The following is an 18,005-nucleotide window of genomic DNA, read 5'->3' as shown; positions in this document are numbered from 1 at the left end:
TTCTTTTTCTTTTTCTTTCTTTTTAGAGAGGGAATGTGTGTACACATGATAGGGGAAAGCCAGAAGGAGAGGGAAAGAGAGAATCTTAAGCTGGCTCCATGCTCAGGGTGGAGTCCGACCTGGGGCTCAATCCCACGACCCTGAGATCATGACCTGAGCCAAAATCAAGAGTCGGACACTCAACCCACTAAGCCACCAAGGTGCCCCAAGAAATATTTCCAAAGAAATTGAGAAACATTATTCAGTACAATCAGCAGTGAAATCTGTTAAGATATGTCACAATCAATTGTGATAATAATGTGTGTGGAACAGAAAGAAGCTTAGTTGGACAAATTTACAAAGCTTGTGAAAATGCAGTGTTGAAAGCCTATGAGTATTCATTATATTATTCAACAGCAGGTCTTCTGCAGAAAATGTTTGAATCTGTCATGTGCCATTGAGCCAGCAGTGCCAACAATGTTCCTTCATTCACTCTAATGAATGCAACCATCATCAGTTCTGTGAATTTTTGTCAGAAATTGAAACTGAATAAATGTTGGCTTGCCCTAGCACACAGCAGTTGCATGGCTTCACAGTGGTAATGTGTTATTGTGCATTTTTGGGCTTAGGACCAAGGCTGAAATTTTTCGGAATGAGAAGAATCATTCTCAATCACTATTATCAAACTTTAAATGGCTTTGGAAATAAGCCTTTGCTGCAGACTTAATAATGTTTTTAAATCAATTCGAACTAAGCTTACAGGGCAAAACAGCCCTTAATATGTAAAACTTAACACTGTAGGAAGCCATTTCAACAACTAACGTTTGAATCACCATGTCAAACTGCCTTATACACTCCCCATGTGATCAAAACCTAAAACAAGAAACTAGGTCCCCTCATTCCCGCACAAATCTGCAGCAGATGTGTTTCCTGAGCTCAAACTACAGACCCAGAGTATTTGGTGGCCTGGATTTCAGTGCAAATGAAATTCCCATATCGCCAAATCTGTTTAACTGTGTAATTGAGAAGCTTTTACCAACCCTCAATTGGAAGTGATTAATCTGGAAGGTAATGACATGCCAAAAGCAAAACAAGATAAAAATCTAATAGAATTCTACAAATGCATTCCAAGAGATAAATATGGTCAAAATTATATGCACCCGGACCGATATCAGCATTTGGCAGGACCAATTTCTCAGCTATTTTCAAAGATGAAATACTGAAATCTCATTACAGATCACCATTAAAAGATAAATGTCTTTAAGCAATTTTGATGATAGGGAACATTAACTTTGAACTCCAACTAAATGAAATGTTATCTCTAAAAATATAATTTAATTCTCTTAAGCAGTAAGCCTGTATTCCAAAAGGAAAATTGTATTCAATTATTTTTTTAAACGTTATTTCATCGATAGAACATTTGTGGAAATGTGTTCTCTCTTGCTATGTCTACATAATATATCATAACACATACCAATCCCATTAAGAGCATCTTAAAACTACAGTTTGCAAATGAATTTTTTAAAGATAATATTTTTATAAATAGATAATAAACAGTGGTTACTCTTTATTTACAGAGGGTTGGTAAAGGGAATTTCTTGGTAAACCTGTATTATCCACACTGGGAAAAAAGTGATGAGATAGGTTGCGGAAGTGCAAGAACATCGCTTGCAATTCACTTTCAGATTCTTGCAGAGGAAGTAAAATAACTAATCTCTCAACAACAATTCAAACTACAGTTGTTAAATACCAACCACCTTGGACAACAGAACCAGTTTCTTAACGTTTTCAAGAAAACTTCAAAACTCAATTCCTTTCTTCACATAGGAGTAAAACCATTAGAAAGATACTCAAACAAATTGATCAATCGATCAAACAAACAAATAAAAAGCTTTTACCTCCTAAGTGAGCTCTTAGGTTGAAAATGGCAGTCAACGCACTTTCCTGTTCACAGGGCCCAGGGCTTACTGGAGAGTGCCAAAAATTTCAAGGAATTTCAACCCAGTGGCACTATGAGAACAACGTGGAGGTGACCAGAGTCTTGACACTCAGGCTCACTTGACTCAACGGTGAGTTCAGAGCATCTCTCTGTTTCTGTGCATCTCGGCCTCACTCTCTCTTAAGCTCTTCTCCTGTAGACCTTCTCTGCACAGGCCCCCTTTCCTTCTCCAGTCTATTTCTGGCCACCAAGCTGTTTCTTTAACGGTCATAAAATCGTCTGCAGAACATTCTTATTATCTTCCAATCCCAACACAATGCTCAGGGTTCAGTGTACAGTGGATCCCTTCACACCCATCAACAGGATACAGCTAGAGAAGTGCTTGATTTCTAGGATTGCCAAATTTTCGCTAAGTAAGGTTAAGTAGAAGAGCCAAAGAAAGTTAAGTACCCCCACATTTGTGATGGAATTGTCTTGAGGAAGATGTTCTCCTCAGTCTGAGAGACAGGGGACAGATACTAGTTGTAGAAGCTGAAAGAGGAAGAGAAGATTCTCACTCAAAGTTGGGGCAATTCTGCAGCAGAATGTTTGCCCATTTGGGTGATTGTTTGATATCTGGCTCCACGCTCTGCAACTTCCACATAAGAATAAACCAAATGATTGAAAAATGAAGATTCAGGAGCAGTGAAGTTTTCAATAGCCTTATCTGTCTCGGGTGCCTAGAATGTTCTATCCCAGTAGCAGGGGTGACAGGTTAGGCAGAGAAGCTATTCACCACATCCATAGTTTCCTTTCTATCCACACACCCAAACAACAGGCTTCTAGAGTGGAGTCGAGACCCTGGAGTTAAGGACCGTGTGGCAGAAAAATAGGGATAACTTAGATCTAGTTCAGAAGCTGTCCATAAATTAAATTAGTCCAAAAGCCACTCTGGAACTTTCCCTCTCTAGTTTACAATCCATGACTCATGCCTGAAACCATTCTCTTCCCAGCACCTTCAGCTCCCCAACGTGCTACCCTAAACCCACGTCAGTCACAGGCGCTGCCCCTTGCACATCATCACTCAGGCCTTCAGGCCTAAGTGAAGAAAAATTACAGGATCATAAAACCAAACTAGCTGGCAACATTATAAATGCCTGGTCTCGGGGCGCCTAGGGGGCTCAGCGGTTGAGCATCTGCCTTTGACTCAGAGCGTGATCCCGGGGTCCTGGGATCAAGTCCCACAATAGGCTCCCCTGCAGGGAGCCTGCTTCTCCCTCTGCCTGTGTCTCTGCCTCTCTCTGCGTGTCTCATGAGTAAATAAATAAATAATCTTTAAGAAAATATATGCCTGGTTTCTAACTCTGACAGGGTACTCAATGCTACCAGGTAATGCTAAGTTTCCCAGTCAATGCTACCATTCTACAAAGCTACTATTTCAAAACCATCACCACTCTCCCCACACCTGCCATTTTATCGCCTCATTCTTGTAAGATGATCATCATCCCTACTTCATAAAGAAGAAAGAGTCATGAAGAAACTGTTTTAAACTTTGTGCCATAAAACCTATACACCCACCTGTACCTAGACCATCCTCTCCCTCTTAACATCAACCCCCTCCTGCCCCTCTGCTCTTAAAAAACCCCAAACTCCTTCTCTGAAAAATCCCCTTGAAAGCATCACCTAAACTCACCATCTTCCCTGTTACACCCCACCCCACACACACCATGGTCTTGAATGAGCACTTTGCAGTCTTGCTCTCACTCAACCAACAGTAGGCGTGGCTGACCCCTTGGGTCTCTCCCCTTGACCTTCATGAGAGCATACTCCCTGGGTTTTCCTCCCACTCCACTGCTGCTGCTTCTCCAGCAAAGAAGACACAGATACAGAAACACAGGAACACGAAGATAGAAGAGAGCCACTGCTAACTAATTAGAGATGGGGAGGTTTTCAGTATTTGGGTTGCACCACACTGAGGCTGACACAGCTCACTCCAGTGTCCCCCAAACTCCCGTGCGTGTCTCACCTGCTGAAACAGGAGTTCTTCGGCTTTGAGCCTCTCCATCATCTCCTGCTCAATCTCAGCTAGTTCTCTTTCCCGCTCCAAGTTGGCCATTTCCTTCTGTCTCTAGCAGGGTTTTAAAAGCAATTGCCACATGACTAATTTGAGCCAGAATAATTTGTAAAAACAATCTTGAAAGAGTGTTAATCACCAATGACAGGGAAAAGGGGAAGCAAATTTTATTCAACCATTTAGAAAAGGTGCAATAATTTGGGGAGATATGTGTTTTATTTGAACAAATAGCATAAAATTACAATTATACATTGGGTATGATCATAATTATGTAAAAAAAAATCTACAAGTGCATAGGAAATGTACAGAAAAAAGACTAGAAGAAAATACCTAAAAATCTAAAAAGAAATCTTCTCTGGGGTATTTTTTATTCTTTCTGGTTTTTTTCATATTGTCCAAGTTTCTTCTATAATAAACATACTATTTTTATAATAGAAATAGCATTGAACTTTTTATTAAAAAAGCAAACTGGACCAGTTATCTTATTCTTCTAATTTTCTAAAAGAAGATCCCTACTTACCAGTTGCTCCATGGTCACATTTTCCTTATATTTATAAATCCACAATGCTAAATATTCTATTGGATCCACTGGGCGAATTCTTGCCACTTCTGCAAGACCTTGAGTTAGACATGTCCCAAGGTGCTTTTGGAGATATATCGACTCCATTTCTCCCCCCTGATTTCAAAAAGGTAAATGTTTTTGCATTAATGCAGGAAATGTTCAGCAAGTCACACTAAAAGCAGAGTCCAGTGAGGCCAACAGAGCACTGCATCCTGTCATGGGCACCTCCCATCAAGGATGACACTAGCAAGCTGGCTTGGTGAAACACCTAACAATTTCCAAAAAGATTCCACCGATGTCACAATTACCACTACTAAGAAGCACTTTTAAAATCCTGTAGGATCTCAAGGTTGAGATTCAGAAATGAACAACAAACAAAACCCCCAACCAGCAAAGGGAAGAAAGTAACAAAGGTTAGAGCAGAAATAAATGATAAAGGAACTAAACAAAAAAAGATGAAAAAAAAAGTCAGAAAAAAGGGTACTGTCATGACTGTGAGACGGCCATGTGCCAAGCAGGGCATGTCTCACTCAATCCTCACAACAGGGGCCAAAAATCAGTGTCATCAGCCCACTGTGTGGGTGAGGAAGCCCAGGCGTAAGGGGCGTAGGTCAATGTGGTGAACATGGGATTCGTACCCAACTCTTGAATCCAGTGTCATTATCTTTGTGACCGAGATGTTCCTCCCAAGCCATGAGGGTAGTTTTAGAAAATCATAATACTCATAATATCATAATACTCCACCTCAAAAATAAAAACAAACAAAAAAACCCCCAAAAGTCCATGAATCTCCAAGGACAAAAAAGTAAACAAAAAATTCAACCTTCGAGGAATAGCATATGAAGCTCCTCATGCTTTGGCCCCAATTTCTTTTTTTTTTTTTAAGATTTTATTTATTTATTCATGATAGACCCAGAGAGAGAGAGAGAGAGGCAGAGACACAGGCAGAGGGAGAGGCAGGCTCATGCCAGGAGCCCGACATGGGACTCAATCCCGGGACTCCAGGATCACACCCTAGGCCAAAGGCAGGTGCTAAACCGCTGAGCCACCCAGGGATCCCCTGGCCCCAATTTCTACTCAGGCTCACCCCAGACCTCTCCCCTGCCGCCAGCATATCCTGGGCTCTGACAACCCTCAGCGGTCTGCCATCCTGACAGCCACGCCTTGCACACTGCCATCTCCAAGACTTCTGCGCGTAACGCTTCCTCTCTATCTCCCAGCTGAGGAAACATCTCGCCTGCAAGATGCTGGTCCTCTCTCATTCCCTGGACTTTCCCAAGCAACGTAAAGAAGCCCCACCTTCTCCAAGCGACTCACACAGCACTTGTCATGCATGCCAAGATCGTGTGTGTACACATGCATCTGTCCTCCTGCTAGAAGACAAGCTCCTCCAGCTCCTCAAGGAGTGTGTTTTAATCACAGAGCAGGCATGCTGGCTCTCCGTGGAGGCACGTGAATGACTTCCTCCATCCTCCCAGTAATGTCCCAGTCTATGCAGTTATGAAGGTGGACAGGAATAATCTTAGACCAGATTGGAGGGAAGGAAGGAAGGAAGGAAGGAAGGAAGGAAGGAAGGAAGGAAGGGGAGAAGGAGGGAAGGAAGGAAAGAAGGAAGGAGGGGAAAGAAGGAAGGAGGGAGGGAAGGAAGGAAGGGAGGAAAGAAGGAAGGAGGGAGGGAAGGAGGGGAAAGAAGGAAGGAGGCAGGGAGGAAAGAATATAGCAAGCACTTCCGGTGCTTTGAAAAAAATTTCAAATTACCCTTATGGAAACCAGTCACTTCTAAGAATCTAATGAAATGTCTTCATCATTCAATAAATATATACTACATGCATCATTGGTCAGGTATGAGCTGAACATGAGGGAACAGAATGCCAGCATGTCTAGGCCTGTCCCTGGACAAATGCACCAAACGTTCTGCATAAAATTTCAGAAACAACAACCTCCTGAGGTTCATCCTTCAATCCCCAAAGTGCTCTCTCTCATTTGACGGTGGTGAGGGTACAAAATGGTATAACCCCTGCGCACAGGAATTTGGCAGTATCTAGAAAATTACGTAAGTATTTACCCTTTAAACCATTGATCTCACTTGTCGGATCTTAACTTGCAAAAATATGGAGCGATGATACGTGCATGTGGTTATTTTGCTCCATTACTTAGAACAGTCAAACTGGAGCCTCATCCAAAAGCTCATCATTAAGGGACTGATGAGACACAGCAACACGATGGATGATGGTGCATATATATTATATAAAAGGCACGAGGAAGATCTTTAAAATAGGGAGTGATCTCTAGGACACGGTGCGAAGTGAATTAAAAAGGTGCAGAACTTGTTTATAGAGTAAGCCACCTCTTTTGTTGAAAGCAGTGGGAAAGGAATGTGTGTATGTGTGCCCATAAACGTGGTCATAAAAACTTAAGCTCTGCAAGCTGGCACGAATGAACCGAATTCCCTTTCAAGCTGGCATTGGTGTCTTCACCACACGAAGAGAAGAATTACAGTATCAGCGAGTGTGAGCCGCAGCATCCTCACTGTGCTTCTTCGACGCGACACACTCACAAAGACAAAAATGACGACAGTGACGTCTCAATGTCACTTGAAACATAAAAGAAAGAACAGATTCGTGCTGCTGTTCCAGAAGGATAATACGCGGGAAAGGGACCATGTCCCCAAGGGAGAAACTTCTGGGCTAAGAGTAGAATCTGATCCCGAATCCTCCTGGGCACAGGATAGCAGAGCCCAGGAAGCTCCTTACTTGTCTTCCCTGGTTTCCTGTCCACGAAATGGTGATAAAACCCAACTCACAGGTTGTTATTTTTCAGACACACTAACAGGCATCTCATCTCGGCTCCAGGTAAGAAAGGCCTTTCGCAGAGACACGGCTCCCTCAAGCCTGGAGAGGCCGAACAAGAGATACAAAGAGGTCCCTTGCCCAAGCCCGGGGGTGGGGGGGGTGGGGGGGGGTGGGGAGTGTGGGGGCGGGGGCGCCCAGCCTGGCGGGAGGGGAGGGGGTTCGGGTGGAGTTGCCCGATGCGGCACAAAATAATACGGATGGGACCCCTGGGTGGCTCAGTGGTGGAGCACCCGCCTTCGGCTCAGGGCGTGACCCCGGGGTCCCGGGATCGAGTCCCGCATCAGACGTCGCTCCGGGAGCCTACTTCTCCCTCGGCCTGTGTCTCTGCCTGTGTCAATCTCATGAATAAATAAATAAAATCTAATATATATATTATATCCAATATATATATTATATCCAATATATATATATAGGATGCCCGGGTCAATATGAATTTTGGAGAAACAGGGAGTAACGCTTAGCCCAGGGCAGCATAAGCCAGCTCGTTCGTCGTCTACCTGGAGCTCACGTGTGCCGGGCTTTACCTGGCACCCTCCGACCTGGGGCGCCTGCATGGTTTCCCCATCCTGGGTCTGCAGAGGGGTCTCGGGCCTTCCGCGTCCCCTCCACCTCCGCCCTGCGTGGCCCGGGAGGACCGGGCGGGGCGGGCCCGGAGGCGGCGGCGCTGCCAGGGCGCGGCACTAACCTCTCAGCCGGGGCAGCCCGGGCGCCGCCGGGGCCCCTCGCCGCTCACCAGGCCGAGCCCGCACCCGCGGCTGCCGCGGGCCACCCACCCCCAGCACCGGCCGCGGGGCGGGGCGCTGGGCGGCCGCGCTGGGCATGCGCACACCCGACGCGCGCATCTACCGGCCCCGCGAGGCGCGTCCCGTCGCTAGGCAACGAGCGCGCGCCCCGGACCCAGGCGGCTCCCTGCACGCGGTAGGGGTGCGGGGGCTCGGGTGGGAGAGCTGGGGCGCCGGGGCACGCGGGGCGGGCGGACGGTGGGGAGGACGGGGCGCGGGTGTGGCGGGGCCTGCGACCTGCGGGAGGGAGGACCGAACCTGCGACCTGCGGGAGGGAGGACGGAGCGGGGCCTACGACCTGTGGGCTGGGAGGACGGAGCAGGGCCTACGACCTGCAGGAGGGAGGATGGAGTGAGGCCTGCGACCTGCAGGCTGGGAGGATGGAGCCTGCAACCTGCGGGAGGGAGGACGGAGTGGGGCCTACGACCTGGAGCGGGCCTGCGACCTGAGGGCTGGGAGGACGGAGCCTGCGGGCAGGGAGGACGGAGCTGAGCTTGCGACCTGCAGGCTGGGAGGATGGAGCCGAGCCTGAGACCTGCAGGCTGGGAGGACGGAGCCAGCCGCGGGCAGGCCAGTGTGCACTGGGAGGGCTGGGGGCGGCGGGGTCGTGGCACAGGCCGCAGAGGGCGCCTGCCCACCCAGGCTGGGAAAGTCCGGTGGCCCCCCTGCCGGCTCCGCACCTTTGGGGTTGCTGGTGACCCCACCTGGCCCCTCTCGGGACCAGCGCAGGTGCCCCTGCCTCCGGAAGGCCCCGCCTCCACCGCAGCAGGTCTTCCCTGACCTAGTGTTTTGTGGACAACCCTCTGCTAGCATTTCCCAGGTTCTGGATTAATCTGTGTTGGGCGGTGCTGGGCAGGAGCGGCCTCAGCCCACGGCGGTTGAGGCCAGGAGTACCAGAGTGGGCGCTGACAGCTGGGAAGGAGCGGAGGCTCTTGCCCGGGCCAGCAAGCCAGAGCCTTCGCAGATTAAGTCAAAAAATACTTGCGAGCACCCACCGTGCGCCTAGCCCCGGGAGTGTGGTGTGTCAAGGCCATCTCTGTGCTTCCCAGCCTGCCTCCTGGGTTGCTAGGCGGTGAACAGGGAGGGCCGTGAACTGACTCCCAGAGGAGCTCTAGGAAAACTAGGCCCCTCTCCTCTGCTAAGTGTGCCCTTCAGTTTGTGGAGAGAGGGCTGCAAAAGGCACCTCTTTGGCCCCTCCCTCTCCTGGCCTTGAGCTGTGGCTCTGTCATTCTGGCTCTCTTGTCTTTGCATCAAGTTTTAGCAAACCGTCAGGCTCCAAATTTCATGGAGACCATGGATGAAAACGTGCAATTTAGAGCAGATGCTTCCTCCAGAAAGGATTTGCGGCCTACACAGGAGAGCAGGCGCTCAGGGGCTGGAAAGTGGAGAGGCTTTTGGCAGAGTGGGGATTCCGCTCCCTGGGAAGGGCGGTTCTCCTGCCATAAAGGCAAAGTAGATCTTTAACTGAATCACGTGGGGATTTTGTTAAAATGCAGACTCTGACTGTGGAGGTATGGGGTGGGACCTGAGAATGTGCATTTCCACAAGGTAATGCGATGCTGCTCATCAGGGACCACACTTTGAGTGAAAGGGGTGCAGAAGATTGTTCATACCGGTGCACTGGTTCAGGTGGGCCACAGGTTCACAGAAGCACACCATGTACCCCCATCCCCACCTTCCACTGTTATCCCAAACTTAGTGGCTTTAAACACATTTATTCTCTTGTACTTTTTGAAGCCAGAATCAAGAATAAGTCTTACAGAGCTGAAACCAAAGTGTCAGCAGAGCTGGTTCTTTCAGCAGGCTCTAGGGGAGGATGCATGCATGTCCTTGCCTTTTCCAGCTTCACAGGCCACCCACAATCCTTGGCTCATGACCCTGGATCACATCACCTTTTCTCCCTCAACTTCCACCATCACATCTCCTTGTTCCCTGTCTGACCTTACTGTGTCCCGATTATAAAGACACCTTGGGATTACAGTGTCCCTCCCTGATGATCCAGTATCATCTTCCCAAATCAAAATCCCTAACTTCATCACATCTGCAAAGTCCCTTTTGCCATACAAAGTAACATATTTCATGGGTTCCGGGTATTAGGATTTAGACACTTTGGGGAGCCATTACTCAGCCCTACCACACTGTGTATTTCCAAAGAAAAATTACATTTTCTTACATACTCATATTTCAGTGACCAAAATCAGGATATTTAACCTTGACACACTTCTTATTTTGGGGGCAAGGGGAAGAATGTGAGCCCACCAGGGGGAGGCACAGAGGAAGAGAGAGAGAATCTTAAGCGGACTCCATGCTCAGCATAGAGCCTGATTGGGGGTGGGGGGGGCAGCTCCATCTCATGACCCTGAGATCATGACCTGAACAGAAATCAGGAGTCAGGTGCTTAACCGACTGAGCCACCCAGATGGCCCAAACGTGATACACTTCTATTATGTAATGCACAATTCACATTCAGTTTCCTCAATAACACTTTATAAAATTCTTTTTTCTGGTTCAGACTCAATCCAGAATCATGTATTCCATGCATTTTTAGGCCTGTTTAGGCTCCTTTGATCTGGAATGGTTCCTCCTCTTTCTTTGTCTTTCAGGATCTTGACATTCGTTAAGAGTACAGGCCAGTAGCTAACTGTCTCAACTTGGCTTTGTTCGTTATTTCCTCAATTAGACTCAAGTTTTGCGTTTTGGGCAGGACTCCACAGAAATATATTTCATCCCGCTAAGAAGTGCGTCCCATCAGGAGACACAGGGTGTCATTTTGTCCCTTGATTAGTGATGTTTACTTAGATGGCTTGACTGAGGTTATGCAGGTCTCACCACTGTAAAGTTCCTGTATTTCCTCTTGAAATCGATACATAATTTATGGGGAGAAACTTTGAGACTATATGAATATCCTATTCTTTATCAAATATTCATTGATTTTTAGGACTCACTGATGATTCTGGCTTGATGCAGTTATACTATAATGGTTACAGAATGTTGACTTAAAAAAAAAAACTCCATGATTCTTTCATGTTTATTAGTTGACATTTTACCTTAAGAACTTCCCCTCTCCCCTTCTCTCACTCACCTATCTGTTCTTTTTTTTTTTTTATTTTTTTTCACCTATCTGTTCTTATATTGATTCACAGATTTTAAAATTTTACTCAATTCATTATAATCCATTATAGTCATTATTTATTTCGATGGTCTAAATTGCCCCTGATTGGACTAATAGCAGCCCTCTTCCAGCTGGCTCCTGTGTCCTTAAACCATTTATTTTCTAACATGGATGAGATAATGCTCCAGGCTTCTTGGGCCTTCCCTGCCCCAACATTGGAATTCACCATTTCTCTAAGGAGCCCTGATTGCTCTTAAGTGACAAAGGCTATTTCAGATCAAGTTCCCTATGCTCAGCGTGTTCATTGCACTTAAATGTTTTTACTTCTAGGCTTTTGCAATGGAAAAAGCTAGGAAGTATTCTTTTTCTATATGCATATCTATGTATCTTTCCTTCCTTACACTGAAAAACGCCTCCAGAAAATGTTAAGACTGGAATCGAACCTTCATTAGTCACTTTATTATTAGCTCTTTTGGACTTAAAGTACATAATCTTCAGAAATATGGAGCTGGTCAGAAACACGCTGGGTGTTAGTTCATTTTATGTCACAGTCTCCAATGTAATAGCTAATATTTATTAAACACCATGTACCAGGCTAAGTGCTTTACATGTATTTGTTATCTCTTCTAATCCCCACAATTATGAGGCACATACATTTATTATTTTGTTCTACAGATGAGAAAACCAAGGCTCAGAGAGACCAAGCACCAGGATCGGAATTCGGTCCATCTGTTCCTGGAGCGTGTTCAGGCTGCTGCTCTTCACCGCCACCCCTAACCTGTGCTCTAACTCAGGCTACATGGCCTCCAGCTCCTGAAATCTGGCTAATAGTAAACACCAGGGCATCAGCTCAACCTCCTGTAGTTTCTTGCTTGGGCACCCATCTTATCTATGTCACAGATGACTGTAGCTTCCAACCTCAAAATAGCACAGCTTGCTGGGTCCTTAGAGCCCCTCTCGGGACCTCCCACCTGCTCAATTATTTCCTCTCTACTCAAGGGTAGAGATGTGTGGGTAAGTGGAGAACTTAGCCACCCTTAACCACCAATTGATAAATCAAGCTCCTCTCAGTCCTCATGAGCCCCCAGGACCTATTATTATCTGAGAACACAAGATAGCTGGAGAGCTTAAAAAAAAAAAAAAAAAGTCCATTTGAATCAGTAAGAGTAATTGACAAGTATGTATTTGTTGTTTTTTGGGGGAAGGGTGGCATCCCGAAGTATCTCATATTTATCCTGAAATGAATCCAAATTGCCTAGAATGTGTCTATTTTAAAAATCAGATTTGCTGTATAAAGTAATGTGACTCTGCTATGATGTTTCCCAGGCCCACAAGAATGGAAACTGAGTACCTGAAGAAGTGCTTCGGAAATTGCCTGAGCCGGGCGCTGGCGGATGTGGCGAAGGTTCGGCCCAGTGACCCTATAGAGTACCTGGCTCACTGGCTTTATCATTACAGGAAAATAGCTAAAGTAAAAGAGAAGGTGTGTATATGCACAGAGTTGTCTTGGGGAGGGCTTTCCAGCTTTCTCACAGTCATTTGAAATCCAAAGCAGGATTCCAGGCCTAGCCCAGAAAGGTTCTTGGTTTATTCCGCTTGTGAGATCCCTTCGGCCCAGATGTTCCTGAAGTGCAGGGAGTCTGGGGGTGAGGAAGGAATCCAGCTCAGAGGAGTTGTGGGATTGGTGGGTTTGGAGCCACTAGCCAGCAAAAGCTGGTCACAGGAGCAAACTCGGGAGGCCCACAGGGCTCGGGCCTGTGGTCTGTTCCAGTGAGGGCAGGCCCATTTGTCCAGGCTTCCCAGGGGCTGGCCTGATTCAGCTCTCCCCTCACCCCAGGAGAGCCAAGCGAAGATCCTGCTGCAGGAAGAATATGGTAATAGCCTCAAAGAAACAGAAATGACAGAAATGCTGAAGCAAGAGGAGTGTCAGATTCAACAGAAGAGTGAGAAGTCTCACAAGGTGGGAAGAGGAACCCAGCAGCGGGCAGGTAACACCCCAGTGGTGGGTACTGGGAAATCCAAGGGCCAGTGAGGCCACAGCGCACAGTACACTGAGGCTCTGCACCTTGCTCGTCCTTCTATCTCCTTATGTTTATCAAGTGTATTGATGATCCTGGTGATTGAAAAGAGGAAAGGTTGAAAGGCAAATCCATTTTAGATTTCAGGAACTACTTTAGATGTTACTGGTTTTAAAAAATTGGATTTTTGTAAAAATCTAAGTCATTTGGAAATAATATATTTCCTTACAGGATCTTTGGAACCCTTACTTTTCTTTTCTTTTTTAAGATTTTATTTCTTTATTCAGGAGAGACACACACAGAGAGAGAGAGAGAGAGAGAGAGGCAGAGACACAGGCAGAGGGAGAAGCAGGCTCCATGCAGGGAGCCCGATGTGGGAATCGATCCCAGGTCTCCAGGATCACGCTCTGGGCTGAAGGTGGCGCTAAACCGCTGAGCCACCCAGGCTGCCCTCTTTCTTTTCTTTTTAAAAGATTCTATTCATTTATTCATGAGAGACACAGAGAGAGGCAGAGACACAGGCAGAAGGAGAAGCAGGCTCCCTGCGGGGAGCCCCATGATGGGGGGGGCGGGGGGGAGTGGACACAACTGGGTCTTAGGATCCTGGGATCATGCCCTGAGCTGAAGGGAGATGCTCAACCACTGAGCCACCCAGGTGCCCCCTTGGAACCCTTTTCAAAAGTTATTCGGTATTTCAGAAACCAAATATGGTTTAAGTATATATTATTTTATTTATTATATACTACTTACTTAAGTGTTTCAGTTACCGTCTGCTATTTATTTATCGAGCCGCAGATGCCTTCTCTGTGATGCTGTAATCCTGGTGGTAAAGTATTACCTTCTTGTAGTTGGAAACTGCTGTGTGTTCATTGTTCTGACAAGCATATCTTTTATCTCCCATGATTTTTACCACCACCTTCTGAAAAACACCTTGTGCTGATTTTGTACTTTCTACAAAGTGCATGATACCTGGATAGGGAATTGACTCACAGGGCCTGATATCTGACATCCTTCCAGCTATCACAGCTATCCTGTGCATTGAAATCCTCAGTGCCTTTTTGTACACTTCTCTAGCTTTTGCTAGTTTCCAAAGTGACTTTGATGAAGAGACATGTAACTATTTAGCTTATATACACTCATTCCACTATGCTCAGCTCGCCTCATACTTCATAGATTTATTTTTATTTATTTATTTATCCTTTAAATTTTCTTATTTATATATTAATGGAAAACAGATTGAGAGAGGCAGAGACATAGGTAGAGGGAGAAGCAGGATCCCTGCTGGGAGCCCTACGTGGGACTTGATCCTGGGACCCCAGTGTCATGCCCTGAGCCAAAGGCAGATGCTCAACCACTGAGCCACCCGGGCGCCCCCGTAGATTTATTTTTTGAGTCTGGATGTTTGGTAGGTAAATTAAGTCAAAAGAAAGGTAGTTTCATGGTATTGTTTGACACTAAAGGAACTCTCCCCAAGGAATAATTCATTCTTTGAAAGGTTTCTGGAAGAGAGTAGGGCGAGGTCATGAAGCAGAAGTTGTCATCCCCTTGCTGCCCCCTCTCATCCCTTTCTAAGGCCACCGCTTTCCTGTTACCAGAAATACCTCTCTATATAAGGCAGGGAAATACTTCCCAAAACTCCACCCTAGTTTTATGAAGTCTTTATTAAAGAAAACTTTGCTCACATTAATGTTTTGAGTTTTCCCATTGAGTTACATCCAGGAGTTTTACACCCTGTGGCAATATTCCTTTGCAAGATTTAGATGAGTAAAAGGTATGCCTTCTTCTGCCAACTGTGAGACAAAGGCAATTGTCAGGGATGATGGGAGTGAGAGCCTGCAGGCTGCCTGGACTAAGCAAATTCTCAGTTTTAAGAAAGAATTCGTGTGCAAATTGATGCCCTTTTGTTAGAAGGAATCAGGGAGACCCAATAGGGATCTTAACACAAAGCTTACCTGGCCAGGGAGAGCTACTCTTATAGTAAAAATGGAAAGAGGTGGGTAGTGGGCAAAAAAATGGAAGTCCCTCAAATAAAATGAGATTCTAAGGTCTCATTTCTCCTTGGCTCAAGGCAAATTGCAAACTATTCCTTGCCACTGGACCTTTTTCAGATTTTGAGTCACTAGTGCTATTAAATCTGGTCTCAAATAGGCCCAAGATAGGTTGCGTAAAATTTCAGCAAGCCTGCTCATGGGTTTTTTATGCACATACTCAAAGCTTTGCAAAAGTTCCCTTAATGTCTTAAAACCATCATTGCTTGCATATACCTTAGAAAGTCTTTGAATACCCTACTGGTCCAGTGGGTGTGTCAAAAAGAGCAGTAGAAACAGCCCTGTGTGTGGTAGAGATCATATCCAATTATAGGAATCAAGAAGAGATGTTTAGAAGAGGTAGCGTTTGAGTCAGGCCTAAAAAAAAAGCTAGTGAAAGTCACCCTTGTATTGGTTTCTCTTTCTTAAGCTAAGGCAGTTTTGAGTCAGTAAGCCATAATTCTAAGTTTGAAAACAATCCCTTTGTTTATAAAAAGGTAGCCTTACAAATGTTTTATAAATATATTTTTATGGAGTCAATACATAGATTTGCGGCACAGACTCATAGCACTTTGAAGTTAGAAGGGTCTTATAGGTCACATGGGCAAATAGTGTCCTCTGTGCAGTGTCCCACAGAGATGCAGGGACAGGCGACCAGGAGAGCTTAAGCTCCATAGACCCCGCCCTCACCAGGGGCTGCAATCACATAGATGCTAGACTGCGTGATAGCCTCTCGTAGCTCATTGAGACTGAATTTATTTATTTTATTTTTTTCTCTGTGCTTCAGTTTGGATCATATCTGTTGATCTGTCTTCAAGTTTACTGACCTTTGCTCCTGTAATGCCCAATATACTATTTAGAGATTCCATGATTTTTTTTTTCGTTTCAGATGTTATACTTTTCAATTCTAGAATTTCTATCTGGTTCCTTTATAATTTCCATCTTCTTTGCTTATATACCCTACGTTTTCATTCATTGTGCCCATTTTTTTCTCCTTTACATTTTTGAAAATATTTCTCATAGCCATTTTAAGTCCTTGGCTGCAAGTCCATGGTCTTTATCATTTTGGGGTTTCTTTCTTTCTTTCTTTCTTTCTTTCTTTCTTTCTTTCTTTCTTTTCTTTCTTTTCTTTCTTTCTTTCTTTCTTTCTTTCTTTCTTTCTTTCTTTCTTTCTTTCTTCTTTCTTTCTTTCTTTCTTTCTTTCTTTCTTTCTTTCTTTCTTTCTTTTTCTAAGATTTTATTTATTTATTTGGCAGAGAGAGAGAGAGCACAAGCAGGGAGTAGGGGGCACAGAGGAAGAAGCAGACTCACCCTGAGCAGGGAGCCAATCTTGGGGCTTTATCCCAGGATGCTGGAATCATGACCTGAGCCAAAGGCAGATGTTCAATTGGTTGAGCCACCCAGGCATTGGGATCTCTTTGCTTTCTTTCTTTCTTTCTTTCTTTCTTTCTTTCTTTCTTTCTTCTTTTTTTTTTTTTAAGATTTTATTTATTTATTCATGAGAGACACAGAGAGAAGCAGAGACAGGCAGAGGGAGAAGCAGGCACCATGCAGGGAACCCGATGTAGGACTGGATCCCTGGAACAGGATTACACCCTGAGTCAAACACAGATGCTCAACCACTGAGCAACCCAGGTGTCCCATTGGGGTCTCTTTCTATTATATGCTTTTTTTCTAGAATATGGTTCGTATGTCTAGTAATTATTACTTGTGTGCTGAACATTGTAGATGATACTCTATAGGGAATCTAGATTATGTTGTTTCCTTTCAATGGTGTTGATTTTTGTTCTGGTAGGCAGTAAAATTATTGATGAATCATTTTGATTCTATCTGATTTGTTTTATGCTTTGCTAGAGCAGATGTGTTTCAATTTAGTTATTAGTCTTGGGCATGAAAATGGCAATGTTGTGTTCTTGGCATGCTGAGTGTGTTTTAGTCTCTGCTAATGACTCTTTTGCTTTTTTGTTTTGTTTAGCCACTGATATCTGTAGCTAGTTCCACAAAGAAGACTGCATTCATACAAGAGAACACAAAACCCCTTGAGAAGGATGCCATGAAACAGGACTCTCTGCCAGGTACTTCCAGTATGATTCCAGGAATGCCTCAATAGATTCCTCCTCGAGAGTCATCTGGCCAGACTGACTGTAATGTCAAAACTCTGCAAGAAATAAATTACTAGGCTTTTCAGCATGAAATTGCTCCCCAAATGTATCCTGGCTCCAAATTTCTTTCTTAAGTTATCAAAAAGTGGATGATTCTCATGATGCTTCTCCCAAAGCTGCAAACTGAGAAAATGGCCAGATAGGCGCTGAAGATGGTAACTATGTGGATTAAACCAAGATTGGAGGGCTGTGGAAGGAGGTGTCATGCCAGGACTCTCCAGCCGAAGGTCTGTTCTAGTAGCTGTGAAAACACTTGAATCATGTAAACATTTGAACTACTGATAGGATAAAATAAACTCATGAGGATTTTAAATAAGTAACCAAAAGACTTTTTCCTCTTTGATTTTTCTTTTTCTTTTTTTTTTTTTTTTTGAGATGGTTAAAACCCATCCATCTCATGTATTCATGTCTTGACTTTAGGTGAACTTGCCAGTCAGGCCTAGAGTGCTTACACATGTCCTAGAGTATCCCTGTGTTACTGACAATAGGTATTTTAATACAGCTCCAATGACAGTAAAG

The 18,005-nt window shown here is 45.0% G+C and overlaps 2 protein-coding genes across 5 annotated transcripts in view; one reads left to right on the top strand and one right to left on the bottom strand.

Annotated features, from left to right (window-relative positions):
- Window positions 1–8,176, bottom strand: part of DYDC1 (DPY30 domain containing 1) — a 38,655-nt gene extending 30,479 nt beyond the window's left edge. The window contains exons 1-3 of one of the 4 annotated variants that reach the window (XM_041749686.1): window positions 8,071–8,176; window positions 4,492–4,647; window positions 3,924–4,025 (exon numbers count right to left, since the gene is read on the bottom strand). In XM_041749686.1, coding sequence (XP_041605620.1) covers window positions 3,924–4,025; window positions 4,492–4,638 — 249 coding nt within the window. In that variant the 5' untranslated portion in view covers window positions 4,639–4,647; window positions 8,071–8,176. Of the gene's footprint in view, window positions 1–3,923; window positions 4,026–4,491; window positions 4,648–5,850; window positions 5,885–7,882 lie in introns of those variants that run through there. The other 3 variants (XM_041749683.1, XM_041749684.1, XM_041749685.1) reach the window with 3 other exon arrangements.
- Window positions 8,177–8,212: 36 nt separating this feature from the next.
- Window positions 8,213–17,791, top strand: DYDC2 (DPY30 domain containing 2). The gene is given in 5 exon segments (XM_041749687.1): window positions 8,213–8,303; window positions 11,955–12,293; window positions 12,606–12,762; window positions 13,117–13,239; window positions 17,300–17,791. Coding segments are annotated over 4 exon segments (549 nt in total). The 5' UTR covers window positions 8,213–8,303; window positions 11,955–12,285; the 3' UTR covers window positions 17,561–17,791.
- Window positions 17,792–18,005: the final 214 nt, after the last annotated feature.

This window comes from Vulpes lagopus, chromosome 3 (assembly GCF_018345385.1).
Source record: "Vulpes lagopus strain Blue_001 chromosome 3, ASM1834538v1, whole genome shotgun sequence".
Classification (NCBI taxonomy): domain Eukaryota; kingdom Metazoa; phylum Chordata; class Mammalia; order Carnivora; family Canidae; genus Vulpes; species Vulpes lagopus.
The sequence above is the reverse complement of the archived record's forward strand: the minus strand, read 5'-3'. Positions and strand labels throughout refer to the sequence as shown.